Source organism: Mustelus asterias, chromosome 24 (assembly GCF_964213995.1).
Source record: "Mustelus asterias chromosome 24, sMusAst1.hap1.1, whole genome shotgun sequence".
NCBI classification, from domain to species: domain Eukaryota; kingdom Metazoa; phylum Chordata; class Chondrichthyes; order Carcharhiniformes; family Triakidae; genus Mustelus; species Mustelus asterias.
The window spans coordinates 33,621,702-33,642,493 of record NC_135824.1 but is presented as its reverse complement, the minus strand read 5'-3'; the positions used below and the strand labels follow the sequence as shown (position 1 = coordinate 33,642,493).

The 20,792-nt window shown below is 42.3% G+C and overlaps 1 protein-coding gene across 1 annotated transcript in view; it reads right to left on the bottom strand.

Annotated features, from left to right (window-relative positions):
- The window catches only part of efl1 (elongation factor like GTPase 1), a 338,480-nt gene that overhangs the window by 303,692 nt on the left and 13,996 nt on the right, over nt 1–20,792 (bottom strand). The window contains exons 4-7 of the mRNA XM_078241003.1: nt 20,628–20,695; nt 15,916–16,000; nt 9,700–9,833; nt 8,912–9,049 (exon numbers count right to left, since the gene is read on the bottom strand). Coding sequence (XP_078097129.1) covers nt 8,912–9,049; nt 9,700–9,833; nt 15,916–16,000; nt 20,628–20,695 — 425 coding nt within the window. The remainder of the gene's footprint in view (nt 1–8,911; nt 9,050–9,699; nt 9,834–15,915; nt 16,001–20,627; nt 20,696–20,792) is intronic.

Genomic DNA, 20,792 nt, shown 5'->3' with positions numbered 1-20,792 from the left:
ATACATTCCATTATTTTCCATGGAAAAGTACATGAAAAACATCCAAAATTAGTCATTCTAAACTTTAACAGTATTATCAATTACCCTAATATCCCAAGTAGATAAGTATACTGATTTGTTAAATATATAAACAAACATGGCTTTTCATTCTCCTAACTTTTCTCTTGCTCCTTTCTGAAAGCACTCATTTTCCAAGTGAGTTAATTTCTACTTTCATCCGTGGGAGTATTAAATAAGCCATTCTCCCCAAACAGCCAGCTCATTCAATTACCAATCTGAGTATACTCATGAATTGGTTTTAGAGGGAAAAGTCTACCCATGCCCAACCCAATTCAACATTTTTCTTCATTTCTTTAGTAAAAATAGCAGCCTTTTCTTTCAGTTCTGCTCCACTTTGGACCTCCAGTTAACTCAGTTATGCTGCAAATCGAAAGAAGCTGTCCCAAGCTGATAGAATATCTACTGGCGACACCCACCCCCAACACTGTACTTGGATGCCAGCCATGAGCTAAGTGATTTACCAAATAGACAGGTCGAATGGATGCTGAAGCCTGGAGTCTGGGCTGGGGAAAAAAGTGAACTAAGACGCCATTGAAATAGACTCAATTGTGAGGGTGGAACCAGAGTGGGAGCACTCAAGGTGGGGCTCAATTAGGTTTGAAAGCAAATGAAGTTTGGGTGTAAACAGTTGGTTGCCTGAGAAAACAACATGGCCAAATAAATCAGACAAAACCATTCAAGTGATTTGACTGGCTTTGTGAATTAAGATGGCTCCTACTGATAACTTTGATACAAAAAAATCTCCTATTTTTGTATGCAAGTTGCTATGGAGGGTCTACATTTGAAGGAATATGATTAGCTTAATAAATAATAATGTCTGATCCAAAGAGATACAAATGCAGTGATTACATTTTTTCCCATGCACTCTGGGCACCTATTAGATGATAGAACGGTCACAGAGTTCAAACCCCACTACAGACATGAGCATGTCCAGGCTGCTACTTCAATGAGGGAGTGCTGTATTATTGAACATGCCATCCTTTACATGAAACATCAAACCAACTCTGCCAATGCAAAGTGGAGATAAATGTTTCTATGGCATCATACAAACAAGAGTAGGAGTTCACTAATGTCCTGGCCAACATTACTCATAAGATCACCCAGTCACTCAATTTTCTGTTCCTGGGACTTTGTGGAAACTAACTGCTGCATTTTCCCAAATAACAATAACTGCATGCCAAAAAAATAACTTTAATTGTGAAACACTATGTTACATCCCTGGGATGTGATAGTTATTATTCAAATGCAAATTATTTCTTCTTTTAGATTAATAGGTTGTAGACTGCCTACAGGTAACATAAATCTAAAAAAAATAGCGCTCTGTGTAGCAAGCAACTTTCCATTTATAACCACTGAATAGAATTTATGATCCATGTGCAAAATACCTTTACGTTGCCCAACTCCGAGATAAAATGAAGCCAATCTGTGGTCAAATTACACTAAGTACACAATACAGCATTACATTTTAGCAGTTTAATCTCTCTTTTTGTAAAAGTACAGACTGGGAAAGCCAAAATGCTGAATTAATGATTAAATAGGGTCTGAAACAACATTTTTTTAATATATTATAATTCTAGGTCAAACCAGTGAGCTTATCAAGATTGAACATTATTGCTTCTTGAATGCAACACACTGCTGGGTGCTGAACCAGCTCCATAACCCCAGAGGAAAGTACCAGTACCAAATAATGAGGACAGAGGACAGAACCAGTACCAAATAATCAGCAAATTCGTACTGGGTAGTGTAAAAGTCCATCTCCCGCACGGGTCAAAGGTGGTCAGGCAGACACTGCACAACTCAAATTTTGTCGTCATCTGTAAGCCACCTGTCGAAATATTTTTTTTAATGCTTCTTTCATCACTTAGAAAGAGCAGAGAAAAAAATACATTCTACAGCAGGTGGTTTTCAGTTTCAAGACTGTGTTCAATCTAATTAATGTGTGTGTTGCAGAACCACTTGCTCCATACGACTCCTCAGACAGTTGAGTCCACGAGTGAGTGCCAATTACTAGAATTTTATGAAAGGATGCTTGATGACGAATAAAAGCCGAAATAAAACCTATTCACAGGCATGTTCACCTCGAGCTTCCATTTATGCCTTTTCTCTGCATTAGCAAAAAAAGAACATTAAAGCCTTCCTTCCCTGTTTCATTCCCTCAGCCTTTTACTCCGTACTTTGACTTCAAAAATGCTCGTCAGCATATTCCCCTTTTATTTTTGCTGTACTCTTCTCACTCTCTTAATTTCAGCTTCCACTTTTAGTTTTCTAGTTATTCCTCCTTTTGTTTTTCGATCATTCCCCCAATTCTTTTGCTTTCCCAGTTCTATCCCTTTAGCCTCCAAGTTTTGATTCAGTCACAAATATCACCAAATGACAGCTGCTGTTTCCATTATTATTTCAGTAACTATATAATTGAAGTTGTGCTTCTGGCTTTTCTTTGCAAAATACAAAAGTATGTAAATTGTTTTAAATATGTTTTAATTCACATAAATTCACAAGATCACAAGATAAGTGGAGCTTTAGGGAAGGTCATTCAACCCATATTAATTTATTCCTCCACAAATATCGAAAAACCACTCTCCCCCAACACAGCATCCAACTGTTTCTCAAATGATTGCAGGATTTTTGTTTCCACGGCTCTTCCTGGCAGACTATTTCACATCTTGATCGCTCTTTATGTGAAGAAATTGCTGACACAGGTGATAAATTTGCCTTTTATTAGTCTGAATCTGTGCCTCCTTGTCTTAGGATTGCCATTTGATTTCACATTATATTCCAGATTTAACCTTTCCATTTTCTTTAAAATTATGTATACTTTGCACTTCTGGCTGGCCCAATACATAAGCCTTAGCTAATGCCACCAAAAACGGATTAAGTCGTCGTTTATCTCAGTACTATTTGTGGGAACTTGATGTATGCAATTTGGCTGTCACACTTTTCTGCAGAACAAGTTCAAAAGTATTTCAAAATGAATTAAATGGTTTTGAGACATGCTAAGGTTGAGGAAGGTGTAAATGTATGAATATTTTTAAGGTATTCGCGCAAAGGATCCTTTCCAGTTGAAAAGTCCCAGTTCCTCCAAGTTTCCTCACACACATCTTTGATATCTGCCTTGAAGCTATTTACTGGACTATCTCACTGACAAGAATTGGGTACAGTATTTAAAGTACACTGGCTAAAAGAACAGAATACCAGCAACTTTCTCCTGTGTTCCAATGTGTTGTTACATTTGTGTTGTTGCAAATGTGACGCCATTGTTTAAAAAAGGAGGTAGACGAAAGGCGGGTAACTATCGGCCGGTTAGCTTAACTTCTGCAGTAGAGAAAATGCTTGAATCTATCATCAAGGAAGAAATAGCAAGACATCTGGATATAAATTGTCCCATTGGTAAGACGCAGCATGGGTTCACGAAGGGAAGGTCATGTTTGAGTAATTTGGTGGAATTCTTTGAGAACATTACACGTGCAGTGGACAATGGGGAACCTATGGATGTGGTGTATCTGGATTTCCAGAAGGCATTTGACAAGGTGCCGCACCAAAGACTGCTACATAAGATAAAGGTGCACAGTGTTACAGGTAATATATTAGCATGGATAGAGAATTGGTTAACTAACAGAAAGCAAAGAGTGGGGGTAAATGGGTGTTTTCTGGTTGGTGATCAGTGACTAATGATGTGCCTCAGGGATCAGTGTTGGGACCGCAATTGTTTACGATTTACATAGATGATTTGGAGTTGGGGACCAAGTGTAGTGTGTCAAAATTCGCAGATGACACTAAGATGAGTGGCAAAGCAAAGTGTTCAGAGGATGCTGAAAGTCTGCAAAGGGATATAGATAGTCTAAGTGAGTGGGCGAGGGTCTGGCAGATGGAGTACAATGTTGATAAATGTGAGGTCATCCATTTTGGTAGGAATAACAGCAAAATGGACTATTATTTAAATGGTAAAAAATTGCAGTATGCTGCTGTGCAGAGGGACCTGCGTGTCCTTGTGCAAGAATCACAAGGAGTTGGTTTGCAGGTGCAGCAGGTAATTAAGAAGGCAAATGGAATTTCGTCCTTCATTGCTAGAGGGATGGAGTTTAAAAACAGTGAGGTTATATTGCAGCTGTATAAGATGCTGGTGAGGCCACATCTGGAGTATTGTGTACAGTTTTGGTCTCCTTACTTGAGAAAGGATGTACTGGCACTGGAGGGGGTGCAGAGGAGATTCACTAGGTTGATTCTGGAGTTGAGAGGGTTGGCTTATGAGGAGAGACTGAGTAGATTGGGGCTATACTCATTGGAATTCAGAAGAATGAGGGGAGATCTTATAGAAACATAAGATTATGAAGGGAATAGATAAGATAGAAACAGGGAAGTTGTTTCCACTGGCAGGTGAAACTAGAACTAGGGGGCATAGCCTCAAAATAAGGGGAAGCAGATTTAGGACTGAGTTGAGGAGGAACTTCTTCACACAAAGGGTTGTGAATCTGTGGAATTCCCTGCCCAGTGAAGCAGTTGAGGCTACCTCATTGAATGTTTTTAAGACAAGGATAGATAAATTTTTGAACAGTAAAGGAATTAAGGGTTATGGTGAGTGGGCGGGTAAGTGGAGCTGAGTCCACAAAAAGATCAGCCATGATCTTATTGAATGGTGGAGCAGGCTCGAGGGGCCAGATGGCCTACTCCTGCTCCTAGTTCTTATGTTCTTACATGAACAAAGAACAAAGAACAGTACAGCACAGGAACAGGCCCTTCAGCCCTCCAAGCCTGCTCCAATCACACTGTCCCATCTCGACCAACCACATATATCCCTCTATTCCCTGTCTGTTCATGTGTCTATTCAGATAAATCTTAAATGTCGTTAACGTATCTGCCTCAACCACCTCACTTGGCAGCGCATTTCAGGCCCCCACCAACCTCTATGTAAAAACCTTTCCCCGCACATCTCCACTGAACCTTTCCTCCCTTATCTTGAACTTGTAATCGTGAAGCTCTACTGGTTTGGCTGATTGCTGGTTGGTAACAATGAGCCAAAGATTCCAAGTTCACTTTTGTCCAACGTTTGAACTATCGATCCCACCTATGAAATTCTTGAGCCAATTACGAGGGGAAGAGTAATTGAAGTGGATTACTATTGCCTTCCTCATATTTTATATCTTTTCTTAGATGGGCTGCAACCGCCACTAAAGATTCCCAAACACTCTCTTTTGCGATAGGGAGAAACCATCCACATGCATTGTGCTGTGGCATGCACACGAGGCACCAGGATTTTCCTGCCACACTCGCCCCAAGACCGGAAAATCCCGCCCAGGCCAGCGGACCTTTGCAAGGTCCGTTTCCGCCTGCTAAAATTCCCATGGTGGGTGGGACGGTAAAATTCCGCCCTAGGTGTTAAACCAGTATTACAGTGGGCACTCCACCTACTGAAGATGTCTGGTATAGTGCCTAAACACAACCCTTCTGACTCAAACATCACTCAGTCAATGGTCACTCCTTCGGATTACGAAATATACCTTACTAAATATGAAAACAGTCCTTCGGGATGATATTCTGGTCTCCATTTACTAGGATTGTCTCGAGTGGGGTTCAAACCCTACACCCATTTATTTTATGGGAGTCACTCCAACTTCTGAGCTGCCTCCTCCGATTCCACCTCTGATCCTACTTTGGTGTCATTTGCAAATTTAACCACTTTACACGAATCAGTCATTTATGAAACTGTTAACCAGTAGCTGTCCCAACATCCACCTCCTCTAATAAATGCTCTGTGTTCTATCCTACAGTCAATATTTTTCAACCATTCCCACAGTTTATCCAGAACCCGCGGCAGATTTGAGTTTTGTGTGGGATTTTGGTTAGGTGTCTTTGGAAGCCCAAGTACACAAACAACATTGAAGAGTTCGCCACAATTCATTTGCATTCCCACTCCCTTGGGAAAGTTGTTTAGGCAGGATCATCCCCTTCTGAATGCATGGAGACTGCCTTTTACAACAACTTGCATTTAAATAGCACCTTTACCACAGTAAAATATTCCAAGGCACTTCACAGGAGCATCATCAAACAATCTTTGACACACATGTTATTATTGTAAATATTGTCCTCAGATTTGCTGAATCAGGACTAAATTCCAGTATTTTACGCATACTGGAAGTGGTATTCATGAGCCAACAGTAATCTGTGTTGCTTCTGTCTCCCTTTTCCCTTATGGGCACCACATACTCCATCTACACTTCCCGCTGTCTTGGAAAAGCAACCAGCATAATCAAGGACCCCACGCACCCCGGACATACTCTCTTCCACCTTCTTCCGTCGGAAAAAAGATACAAAAGTCTGAAAACACGTACCAACCGACTCAAGAACAGCTTCTTCTCTGCTTCCATCAGACTTTGAAATGGACTATCATATATTAAGCTAATCTTTCTCCTCACCTTATCTGTGACTGTAGCACTACATTCTGCACCCTCTCCTTTCCTTCTCCCCATGTCCTCTATGAACGGTATGTTTTCTCTGTATAGCACGCAAGAAACAATACTTTTCACTGAATCCCAGTACGTGTGACAATAATAAATCAAATCATTCATCTGTTTCCAATCCCTACTGGAATTTTCTCAATGTCCATTGATTCCCTCACATTTGTTACTGCTCCACAAATCTCCTTAGCGTGTTTCAGAACTCGAATAAATACAATTAATCAACAATTAAATTGAATTTACAGCACAGAAAAGGTCATTCAGCTCAACTGGTTGACACCATTTCTAATGTTCCACACAACCTTTCTCCCACTCACTTCACTTAATCCCCATATCCTTCTATTCCTTTCTCACTCATACATTTATATCTCAATTGTGAAGATGAAACCAATCAATCAAGAATCATCTCAACAGACCATTTTTTTGAAATAAATGCTACTCATAAAAAACAACTTATGAACAATCTTAGAATAAATGAATCAATGCTGTTTTGTTGCTGCGATGACATCTCCCTGTTCCTCTATTTTAAATATTTTAGCCACCTTACTTCCACAGCGTACAAATCTCAGTTTTATTGGTTTCCTACTATTCTTATTTCAGAACCCCCAGTCCTCACTCTTTTTTCCTTTGAGCCCAATGTATGGCAAGCAAATGCTGCCAAACACAATATTGAGCCCAACATGATCACGCTTGATCCATCCACTTTGTGCCATTCTTTGAGCAGGAAACCCAGGGGTTAAGGCTCCCATTCTATCGAGCCTATGTAGCAGAGCTATGGCAGGCAGCAATTTGTAGTGTTATATTCCAGGTTGGCAGATGGACTGGCACCAAGTACAGCCATTTCAGACATTGCTTTGTTATTTACTGCTAGAACCTGATCTGACCCACAGATGCTGTGACTCCTCCTGGTCACAAGAAGCTCCATGACCCCCATGTGTGCTAATTCTCCACTCTGCATGGTGCTCATGCCTCCCCCACCCACCCCCACATTCCAACACCCTGAGCCAAGAGTTCTCAGATTCATTTCTCGACCATCTCCATGGTCGCCATCCCGGACATCTTCCAAGGTCTCTACGCCTGCCCCAAGTAACTCCAGTCTCTAGCTCCAACAACAAACAACATATTTATATAGCTCCTTTAATGTGATAAAACATTCACAGGAGTATTATGAAACAAAATTGTACATTGAGCCTAAGGAATCGTTTTTGGGCTGACTTGATGGGTTTTAAGGAGCATCTTAAAGTAAGAAAAAGAGACAGAGAGGTTTAAGGGCAGGAATTCAAGAATATAGGGCCTTAACAGCTGAAGAGACTGAATCATCACGTGCCTAGAAATAGGGCAAGCAGATAATTTGGAGGGCTAGGTGGGAATTAAAGATGTGCAGATTAGGTTGATTCGCAATGCTAAATTGGCCATTTGTGTCAGGGGATTAGTAGGGTAAATACATGGGGTTACGGGGATAGGACCTGGGTGGGATTGTGGTCAGTGCAGGCTCGATGGACCGAATGGCCTCCTTCTATACTGTAGGGATTCTTTGGATGCTTAGGGGGCACCATAGGGTGTAGGAAGACCAGCCACTGCAGCTGGTTTACTGGCTACTTCTGGATAGAGAAGAATGGTCCCAAACCCAAGTCTCCTTTTCCTGCCTCAGTTCTGAAATTTGTCAATTACAATTACAACGACGAATGTCCTGGACATCAAACTCCCCTCCATCCAAAGTGCTCTCACCCTTTCTCTTACTCTGGACAACAGTCTTTTCAGATGTCAGTAAAGCAATGAAATGTTTTCAGTGAAACAATGAAAAAAAGTCTACAAAAAAAGGGAAGCAGGAGCCTTTATCTTCAGCTTTATATCTTATTCGAAGCGCATTTTTGGAATCAATTCTTTTGAAATTTCTATTAAATTTTGAGTGAGATACATTTGTTTTTATTCATTCGTGGGACATGGGCATCACTGGCTGGCCAGCATTTATTATCCACCACTATTTGCCCTTGTTCAGAGGGCAGTTCAGAGTCAACCACATTACTGTGGCTCTGGAGTCACATGTAGGCCAGACCAGGTAAGGATGGCAGATTTCCTTCCCAAAGGACATTAGCAAAGCAGGTTTTATGGTCATCAGTAGATTCTTAATTCCAGATTATTTTTTCGAATTGAATTCAAATTCCACAATCTGCTGTGGCAGGATTCGAACCCAGGTCCCCAGAACATTAGCTGGTTTCTGGATTAATAGTCTAGCGATAACACCACTAAGCCATCACCTCCCCTACAAAGCAAATTAATCTTCCGCATCCCACTACAGTGAGAGGGCACAGAAGACCAGAAGCAGGATGAGGAATAAAAGGAATTATTACTGCAAAAATAAATTTTCAACAGAATATTATCAGCGACTTTGTACTTACCTGCTCGAGAATCTTTTGTAAGTGAATATAAGCTTCAAGTGGAGTCAACTTTAGCTCAATTATCAGTCGGTCTATTTTGTTAATGACTAAAACGGGACGAATGTTTTCTAACCAAGCCTGGCGTAACACTGCCTGTGTCTGAAAATGAAACAACACTTTTGTTGATTGTCATTTGGGAAGAATTAATGCAGCATTCACAGCAAACTAATTGGTTGCTATTTCAGCATTAAAATCATGGTGATGCATTCTTACTCTAGTCCGTTGCAAAATCTGCTGAAAGAACATTAGAATCATAGAATCCCGACAGCACAGAAAGAGGCCATTCGGCCCATTGAGTATGCAGCGACAACAATCCCATCCAGGCCCTATCCCCTAACCCTCATGTATTTACCCTGCTAATCTCCCTGACAGTAAGGGGCAATTTAGCATGGCCGATTCACCCAACCTGCACATCTTTGGACTTTGGGAGGAAACCAGAACACTCGGAGGAAACCCACACAGGCACAGGAAGAACGTGCAAGCTCCGCACAGTCACCCAAGGCTGGAATTGAACGGGGTCCCGAGCACTGTGAGGCATCAATGCTAAGCACTGTGCCACCATGTCACCCGATTAATACTGCCAGTGAAAATTAAGAACTAATTTGGGCAAATAAAATATTTGACGCAACTGTATTAAGAAATGCCCTTAGCCAAATGTCCTTCGCAATGAAGGCACTGATACCCCAGTAACCATTTACTGTAATTTTGAAGTTGCCACGGGTTAAGGTTCATTTGTTCCTATCGATTACCTGGGGACAAACACCTTCAACAACATCGACCACGACAACAGCACCGTCACACACGCGTACAGCAGTTGATACTTCAGAGGAAAAATCCACATGGCCAGGAGAGTCTATCATATTGATGAGGTATTCTTGATTATCTGTGAAACAAGGAACATCAGGTTATCAAAACGTCAACAAATAACAACATTCACGGGCCATTTTTAAGAACAAAGAACAATACAGCACAGGAACAGGCCTTTCGGCCCTCCAAGCCCGCGCCGCTCCCTGGTCCAAACTAGACCATTCTTTTGTATCCCTCCATTCCCACTCCGTTCATGTGGCTATCTAGATAAGTCTTAAACGTTCCCAGTGTGTCCGCCTCCACCACCTTGCCCGGCAGCGCATTCCAGGCCCCCACCACCCTCTGTGTAAAATACGTCCTTCTGATATCCGTGTTAAACCTCCCCCCCCTCACCTTGAACCTATGACCCCTCGTGAACGTCACCACCAATCTGGGAAAAAGCTTCCCACCGTTCACCCTATCTACGCCTTTCATAATTTTATACACCTCTATTAGGTCACCCCTCATCCTCCGTCTTTCCAGTGAGAACAACCCCAGTTTACCCAATCTCTCCTCATAACTAAACCCTTCCATACCAGGCAACATCCTGGTAAACCTCCTCTGCACTCTCTCTAAAGCCTCCGCGTCCTTCTGGTAGTGTGGCAACCAGAACTGGACACAGTATTCCAAATGCGGCCGAACCAACGTTCTATACAACCGCAACATCAGACCCCAACTTTTATACTCTATGCCCCGTCCTATAAAGACAAGCATGCCATATGCCTTATTCACTACCTTCCCCACCTGTGACGTCACCTTTAAGGATCTGTGGACTTGCACACCCAGGTCCGCCTGCGTATCCACATCCTTTATGGTTCTGCCATTTATCGTATAGCTCCCCCCTACGTTAGTTCTACCAAAATGCATCACTTCGCATTTAACTGGATTGAACTCCACCTGCCAATTCTTTGCCCAAATTTCCAGCCTATCTATATCCTTCTGTAGCCTCTGACAATGTTCCTCACTATCTGCAAGTCCAGCCATTTTCGTGTCGTCCGCAAATTTACTGATCACCCCAGTTACACCTTCTTCCAGATTGTTTATATAAATCACAAACAGCAGGGGTCCCAATACAGAACCCTGCGGAACACCACTAGTCATCGGCATCCAGCCGGAAAAAGACCCTTCGACTACCTCTGTCTTCTGTGACCAAGCCAGTTCTCCACCCATCTAGCCACCTCCCCCTTTATCCCATGAGATCCAACCTTTTGCACCAGCCTACCATGAGGGACTTTGTCAAACACTTTACTAAAGTCCAGATAGACGATATCCACGGCTCTTCCCTCATCAACCATTCTAGTCACTTCTTCAAAAAACTCCACCAGGTTACTGAGGCATGACCTCCCTCTCACAAAACCATGCTGACTATCGTTAATGAGTTTATTCCTTTCTAAATGCGCATACATCCTACCTCTGAGAATCCTCTCCAACAACTTCCCTACCACGGACGTCAAGCTCACCGGCCTATAATTTCCCGGGTTATCCTTCCTACCCTTCTTATATAACGGGACCACATTAGCTATCCTCCAATCCTCTGGGACCTCACTTGTGTCCAGTGACGAGACAAAGATTTGCGTCAGAGGCCCAGCGATTCCATCTCTCGTCTCCCTGAGCAGCCTTGGATAGATTCCATCAGGCCCTGGGGATTTGTCAGTCTTTATATTCCCTAAAAAACCGAACACTTCCTCCCTTGTAATGGAGATTTTCTCTAACGGGTCAACACTCCCCTCCGAGACACTCCCAGTCAACACATCCCTCTCCTTTGTGAATACCGACGCACAGTATTCATTTAGAATCTCCCCTACTTCTTTGGGCTCTAAGCATAATTCCCCACTTTTGTCCCTGAGAGGTCCGATTTTTTCCCTGACAACCCTTTTGTTCTTAACGTATGAACAAAATGCCTTGGGATTCTCCTTAATCCTGTCTGCCAAGGACATTTCGTGACCCCTTTTCGCCCTTCTAATTCCTCATTTGAGTTCTTTCCTACATTCTTTGTATTCCTCCAGAGCTCCCTCCGTTTTTAGCTGCCTGGACCTAACGTACGCCACTCTTTTCTTTTTGACCAATCCCTCAATTTCCCTGGTTATCCACGGTTCTTGAATCCTACCCTTCCTATCCTTCTTTTTTACAGGCACATGCCTGTCCTGCAGCCCTAACAACTGTTCCTTAAAAGATTCCCACATGCCAGATGTGGATTTACCCTCAAACAGCCTCTCCCAATCAAGAGCTGCCAATTTCTGCCTAATCCCACTAAAGTTAGCCTTCCCCCAATCCAACACCTTACCCTTGGGACACCACTCATCCTTTTCCATCACTATCCTAAAGCTAACAGAATTGTGGTCACTATTTGCCACATGTTCCCCTACCGAAATTTTGAAGACCTGACCGGGCTCATTCCCCAGTACTAGGTCCAGTATACAAAGAACAAAGAACAGTACAGCACAGGAAACAGGCCCTTCGGCCCTCCAAGCCTGTGCCGCTCCTTGGTCCAACTAGACCAATCGTTTGTATCCCTCCATTCCCAGGCTGCTCATGTGACTATCCAGGTAAGTCTTAAACAATGTCAGCGTGCCTGCCTCCACCACCCTACTTGGCAGCGCATTCCAGGCCCCCACCACCCTCTGTGTAAAAAACATCCCTCTAATATCTGAGTTATACTTTGCCCCTCTCACCTTGAGCCCGTGACCCCTCGTGAACGTCACTTCTGATCTGGGGAAAAAGCTTCTCACCGTTCACCCTATCGATCCCCTTCATAATCTTGTACACCTCTATTAGATCTCCCCTCATTCTCCGTCTTTCCAGGGAGAACAACCCCAGTTTACCCAATCTCTCCTCATAGCTAAGACCCTCCATACCAGGCAACATCCTGGTAAACCTTCTCTGCACTCTCTCTAACGCCTCCACGTCCTTCTGGTAGTGCGGTGACCAGAACTGGATGCAGTACTCCAAATGTGGCCTAACCAGCGTTCTATACAGCTGCATCATCAGACTCCAGCTTTTATACTCTATACCCCGTCCTATAAAGGCAAGCATACCATATGCCTTCTTCACCACCTTCTCCACCTGTGCTGCCACCTTCAAGGATTTGTGGACTTGCACACCTAGGTCCCTCTGTGTTTCCATACTCCTGATGACTCTGCCATTTATTGTATAACTCCTCCCTACATTATTTCTTCCAAAATGCATCACTTCGCATTTATCCGGATTAAACTCCATCTGCCACCTCTCCGCCCAATTTTCCAGCCTATCTATATCCTCCTGTATTGCCCGACAATGCTCTTCGCTATCCGCAATTCTAGCCATCTTCGTGTCATCCGCAAACTTGCTGATTACACCAGTTACACCTTCTTCCAAATCATTTATATATATCACAAATAGCCCCCTCTCTAGTCGGGTTATCTACATATTATTCCAAAGAACCTTCCTGCATGCATTTTACAAATTCCTCCCCATTCAGACTCCCAGCCCTACGCGATTTCCAGTCTATACCAGGGAAATTGAAGTCTCCCACTACAACAACCCTATTTTTCCTGCACCTATCCATTATCTCCTGACATATCCGTTCTTCCACTTCCCTTGGGCTGTTGGGGGGCCTGTAGTATATCCCCAACATAGTTTTACTAATCATCATCGGAGTACAACTCAGTATCCATTAATCTTAAGTTAAGCTCCCATGTTTTGAAGTTTAAAAATGATGATTTTCCAGCTTTAGTTTGGATTCCAACCATTCATTGCATCAATAAAACAACTGCCAGGACTTATGCAATCACTCATTCTTGGCTAATCTGATTTTTCTGGGGAGAGTTCCTCTTCAGATCTACTATCTCAGTTTATCATAGGATGTATTAATGAACAGGTGAACTCACCAGAAGTACTTTTTCCCCCAGGATAATTACCTTAATTTCAAGAAAAGCATTCAGGAGAGAGGCTTTATTTATATACATACACTGTTTTCATGAAGCAGTGAAGGGGAATAAGGGATTTAATATGAGGTTTGTTTTTTAATTTCGAAGGGGTTTGATCGAATAGTATGCAAAAATGCTTTCATCTGGTTTCGGAATTAGTAATGAGTGTTCATTAGTGGCGCAGTCTTTCAGACTGTTAAACTGCCTGTTGTTAAGGGCACAATCGATGGTAAATGGGGCGGCACAGTGGAACAGTGGTTACTCTGCTGCCTCACAGCTCCAGGGACCTGGGGTCGATTCCCGGCTTAGGTCAGTGTGTGTGTGGAGTTTTCACATTCTCCCTGCGTCTGCATGGGTTTCCTCCGGGTATTCCGGTTTCCTCCCACAGTCCAAAGGTGTGCCGGTTAGGTGAATTGGCCATGCTAAAAATTCTCCCTCAGTGTATCCAAACAGGCGCCGGTGCGTGGAGACTCGGGGATTTTCATAGAATCATAGAAACCCTACAGTGCAGAAGGAGGCCATTTGGCCCATCGAGTCTGCACCGACCACAATCCCACCCAGGCCATTTTCACAGTACCTTCATTGCAGTGTGAATGTAAGTCGACTTGTGACTAATAAATAAACTTTACTTTACTTTAAAAATGCCAAGTTGTTCAAATCCCAGAAGGGAAACTTCAAACAACCGTCCACAACTGTGTTTGCAATTCGTATAGTACAAGGAGAGGTTTGGAATCCAGAAATGATGTCACTAATTATTGTGATAATTTTAGAATAGAGCAAATATTCATTAATAGTAAAAAAAAAGTAATAAAGTAAAATAGAAGTACACTTAACTAAGACAATGGTTTTACAATACTTCAAACAAGTCCAAAGACTCTTAATTTAACTATCTTCAGAGCCACACTCCTTAGTCTGTTCCATGGGCAGCATGGTGGCGCAATGGTTAGCACTGCTGCCTCACAGTGCCAAGGACCGGGGTTCAATTCCGGCCTTGGGTGACTGCCTATGTGGAGTCTGCACATTCTCCCCGTGTCTGCGTTTCCTCCGGGTGCTCCGGTTTTCCTCCCACAGTCCAAAGATGGGCAGGTTATGTGGATTGACCGTGCTAAATTTCTCCTTAGCGTCTCAAGATGTGTAGTTTAGATGGATTCGCCATGGGAAATGTGTGGGGTTATGGGGATAGTGTGTGGGGAAGGGGCCTGCGCAAGATACTCTGTCGGAGAGTCAGTGCAGACTTGATGGGCCAAAAGGGCTCTTCTGCACTGGAGGGGTTACATTATACATTATAGATTTTAAGATCTATAAAAATCCTGTAACTTATACCACACAATGCCTTCACATCTGTTGGGATTGCTTCTGAGGTTAACCAGCAGTTTGCTTTTCAAATCTGGCTTGCTTCACACTGCTTGCCAGGAGTTAAACAGCTATTCCTGTTGATGGCTGGGATCTAAAGCAGCTCCTTGCATAGGTTTCAGTATCCCCTTAAATACATTTTTCCTCTTTCATCTCTCCCTTTTCTTACTCAATTTCCTTTGAACTGCTGTCTCCCATACTTAATTAATTTAATCGCTTTACTTTAGCTTTTAGAATTTAATAGAAAAGTAAACCTATTTTATCCAACTTCCCTATGGCATCTTTCTTTCATACCTGTACATCTTATCCTTTGAATCCTAACAACCCATCCAGATCTATTCATGTCTGTGCCCATTCTTACTAAATTGCCTTAGTAAACATCTGTTTGCAGTCTTGCTCAGCTCGTTAACATATCAATGCAGTGTTTAGATTCAGTCACTCTATCCCTTGCCTTAATTATCCTCCCGACAGTTTAAAAATATAACCAGAACATTAACCAACAGAAAATATTACAATTTCTTAGATTTCTCTGATATGTTTTTGTGACAATGAATTATTCCACTACTTCACAATGCTGTCTCCAATGAAAGAGTGTGAAAACAGCTACACCACATTTCAATTCACCGAACCAACTGATTCTCTAGACATCAAACAACGCCAAAACAGCAATTTAAACAAATTATCCATAGGGTAGATAAATACTCAAGGAGGAAAAGCGTGCGGAGCAATGGGAAAGATGATGAGTGGGACTAACTGGGTGATCTTGCAAAGATCCAGAACAGACACAATGGGCCAAATTGCCTCCTTGTGCGATGTTCGATTCTGGGATTTTATGAGTTGCGAGTCTTTGAGATTACTTACCCATACTGAAGTGCAATGATATGGAACTGGATTTCATTGTGATTCCTCGGAGCTGCTCATCCTCTCGGCTGTCCATGTACCGCAACTACACAGAAATGTACAATGAAAGGACGCACTGCATTTTATGCATTTACTGCATTCAATGTTGTACAACAAATGTATAATATAAACTGGCAGTTTACTCTTTCCACAAGATACCACTGCAATTTCTATGAAACAGTTGCATTACTTTACAACACATAGCCAGGTCTACCTATTTGGATGTTTTGAGGTTATCCATCACCTTCCAGATATCACATTTTGAATAGAATACCAACAAATCACAATTTAAAAGTCTTGCATTCAAGTATACAAAAAAAGTATACAATTTCCTACTGTTTTTATGATCTTAAGATCATTTATGAGTTTGTTGCAAGAATGAGAGGGGGAAGCAGCCACAAATTTTTTTTTTAAATTCCAAGAATAATAATCAGCCTCTAACTGACTTCAGGACATAAATATACAACTTCCCCACAGGGAGTAACACAATTTTATAAGGACAGGAACAGTTAATGTCTAGCTGCTATAAGTGTGGTCCAAAACCTAAATGCATGTCATCAAATATTAGATTTTAAGATATCACAATGATACAAAAATATATTTTAAGATCTTTAGATCCCTACAAATAATAAAATGCAAGTCACATTATGGGTGGCACAGTGGTTAGCACTGCTGCCTCACAGCTCCAGGCGCCTGGGTTCGATTCCCAGCTTGGGTCACTGTCTGTGCGGAGTCCGCACGTTCTTCCCGTGTCTGTGTGGGTTTCCTCCCACAGTCCGAAAGACATGCTGGTTAGGTGCATTGGCCATGCTAAATTCTCCCTCAGTGCACCTAAACAGGCGCCAGAGTGTGGCGACTAGGGGATTTTCACAGTAACTTAATTGCAGTGTTGATGTAAGCCTACTTGTGACAATAAAATAAACTTTAACATTGAATCAAAATACTCAGTACGATATAATTCACAAAATAAATAATAATTATTTTTAAGAGAAATTCCTGTAAATTCTGCCAAGTGTCTTAGTCCCACCTCACCCTGCCAGTCAACTGATTAGGCAACCATATCCTTGTTGTGTAAAGGTGGTTAGGTACCTTGGTGTGCACCACTATGACTTTGAATTGGCTGCTAGGAAATGCTAACAGAGTAGGGATGGTTCTCCTCATTTTTATCATTATTTTTGTGTAGGAATGTGCATTTTAACTGTTCTATGCTTCTTCCAGAATGGAGCAGAAACTTTGAGATCAGTGCTGCAAGGAAGCTATTCACAAATCCCGCCAGTCACCAGCACCGAGTGCTGCTGCTAAAAGTGCTCGGAATGAATACAGGCCAAGGCAGTTAATTGAACCATGGATCAACAACTGTAGTTAGTGCAAGTGAAGGATTGGTCAGCTTTCTAATAGCATCAACAGTACATCTATACTGCAAGGACAGCCAGTGTGACATAGCTTTTACTTTACAGTATGCTTGACTCTAGAATGCAGCAAAACTCCTTCAGCCAATCTCACTCCTTATCATAGAATCCCTACAGTGCAGAATGAGACCATTTGGCCCATTGAGCCTTCACCAACAACAATCCCAACCTGGCCCTACTCCCGTAACCCCACATATTTACCCTGCTAATGCCACAACATTAAAGGTCAGGGTCAATTTAGCATAGCCAATCAACCTAACCCAGATATCTTTGGACTGCGGGAGGAAACTGGAGCACTTGGAGGAAACCCATGGAGACACAGGGAGAATGTGTGTGTGGAGTTTGCACAGTCATCCAAGGCTGGAAATGAACCCGGGTCCCTGGCGCTGTGAGGCAGCAGTACTAACTATTGTGCGACAGTGCCGCCCACTTCCCTTCAGTGTCAGGTTAGGCCCGAATTCCAGATTTAATGGACTCTTTGCCATAGTAACTTGAAGGGCTAGAAGCTGAGTAAAACCCCTTGTGCTGCATGTTTGACATGTAATGAAACTTGTACTTACTAACTATTATTGCAAGTGCAATGAGTAACATACAGTATTGGAAGAAACTGATTTGGTATGTACCTTACGTAATGTCAACTTTGAATGGTCACGGAATGTACTTTTATAAATTTTATCACTAAATATATTTATGGTATATGTATAAAGTATCAAGCTTGTGCACAAAATCTGAGCAGAAATCCCAGTGGAGTACTGAAGGAATGCTTCAATATCGGAGCTGCTATTTTTCAAAAGAAAATTAAAAACCTCTCAGTGAGCGTAAAAAAAAATCTCACGGCGCACTTTTTGAAGAAGAGATAGGAAATGCACCCTGCTGTCCTGTTCAAATTTATCCCTCAACCAACATAGTTACAACAGATTATCTGGTCATTTTGACAGTGCTGTTAGTGGGAGCTGGCTGCATGCAAATCTGCTGTTGCTTTCCCATATTATGACACTTCAAAATTACTTCACTGGCTTTAAAGTGTTTGAGAAATGAAAGGTGCTATTAAAAAGTCAAGCCTTTTTTAAGTTGGTATAAATGGGCCCAAGATTCTGGATTGCCACTGCCTGTTGGGTTGGGCGTATAGATTCCTAACGAGTTGAGTTTTCAATAGTAGAGCTGGTAAAAAATTAATTAAATGTTGCTGTATGTAGTAAAATCAAACTAACTTTTCAAAAGAACAATAATGAGATATCACCAGGAGTAGATTTTTCCAATCCGTGCTTTCTGCTCATGCATAAAGAAACTCACCTGAAAAGCTCGTGCTACCAAATAAACCTGTTGGACTTTAACCTGGTGTTGTGAGACTACTTACTGTGCATAAAGAAACGTCACAGGAGCATCAACTCCCTGCAGGTTAGGAACTTGAAAATCTGTTTTTTTTATGTGAACCTACATTCACGGACAACAGATGCATCAAAAAAAATAGCAGTGGTCTACACAACAGTGCAGGAATGGGGAGAAGCTGGGGTAGTGATAATATCACTGAACTAGCAATCCAGAGGTCCAGGCTAATGCTTTGGGAGCGTAGCAGCAAGTGGAACTCAATTCAATTAATTGATTCAAATATTTAATAAATCTGGAATTGAACACTAACCTCAGTATTGGTGACCATGAAACTAACAAGGGACAAGGGCAGTACATACATGGGAATACTATGGGGCGGCACGGTAGCTAGCACTGCTGCCTCACAGCACCAGGGTCCCAGGTTCAATTCCGGCCTCGGGAGTTTGCACTTTCTCCCCATGTCTTTGTAGGTTTCCCCTGAGTGCTCCGGTTTCCCCCCACAGTCCAAAGATGTGCGGGTTAGGTTGATTGGCTATGCTAAATTGACTCAAGTGTCAGGGACATTAGCAGGGTAAATATGTGAGGTTACAGGGTTGGGTCCTGGGATTGTTGTCGGTGCAGGCTCGATGGGCTAAATGGCTGAGTCTTAACTGCTCTCTGACATAGCTTAGCTCAGTTCTAACAAATCACAACAGAAGAAATAAAAAGGGATGGACCACCAGGCAGCAGCCTCAGCATTATTAACCACAACGCCCATTGAGTTTGCAAAATCCTCCACGCTGGTAAAACTGGTTAAGTCATGAAGGATATAGTTGCTAGACTGGGTCTGTGCCAGATGGTGGAAATAATCTACAAGGCCTTGTCCTCACCAACCTATCTGTCACAGAGGCATCTGTCCATGATAGTAAAGTGTGAGCATCACAGAATCATCCATCTTCACACTGAGGATACCCTCCATCCTGCTGTGTGATACTACCACCATGCTACATCAGATAGACTTGGAGCAGGTCTAGCAATTCAAAATTAGGCATCCATGAGGCATTATCGGTCAGAATTGTATTCAACCACAATCTATAACCTCATGGTCCAGCATGTCCCTGAACCCACAATTCCCATCAGGCAAGGGTTCAATTGAAAGATCAGGAGAATATGCCAGGAGTAGCAGCATGCATACATACAAATGAAGGGTCAACTTTGTGGAGCTATTACACAAGACTACTTGCATGCTAAACAGCAGAAGCAGCATGCAACAGACTTGGCTAAGTGATCTCACAACCAATGAATCAGATCAAAGCTCTGCAGTCCTGTTATGAACGGCGGTGGAGCCCAGCATGTCAGTGCAAAAGACATGACTGAAGCATTTGCAACCATCTTCAGCCAGAAGTGCTGTAGGGATGATCCATCTAGGCCTAAAGGATCAGAAGCTGTCCCATTGTAATCTACAAAATTCCGACAAGACTTGATAGGGTGGAGAGGTTGTTTCAGCTGGTAGGAGAATCTAAAACATGAGGGTAAAATCTCAGGGTAAGGGGCTGATCATTTAGGGCTGAGTTGAGGAAAACTTACTTCACTCAAAGGATTATGAATCTTTTGGTCTCTCAGGGAATCAAGGGATATGAGCACAGGCAGGAAAATGGGATTGAAGCCAAGCTCAACTATGTTTGTTTTGAATGGGAGCAGGTTCAACATCCATGTCTGGTACCTCCACCAGTTGGACTGCAGTGATTCAAGACAGTGGCTCACCAACTCCTTCTCAAGGGCAATTAGGGATGGGCAACAAAGGCAGGCCTTGACAGCAATACCCAAATACCATGAAAACTATATACTTCAGAAGTGCTCCATGATAGTGTAGAAATATCAGAAAGCATTTCTTTAAATTCTATTAATTTCAAAGTGATTTGGAAGAATAACATGCCTATTTTATTAGCAGCTTACCTTTCCTGCAAGCCGCTTAGAAATGATTCCATTGCTAGCAATAAGGCTGTCAGCCAAGGTGGTTTTTCCTAAGGATATGGAGGACAATTCATATTAGATACAAAAACTTTTCACAGATTACAGAGTTAATGATATCATTTACCTACAATGCACAGCAGGAAAACA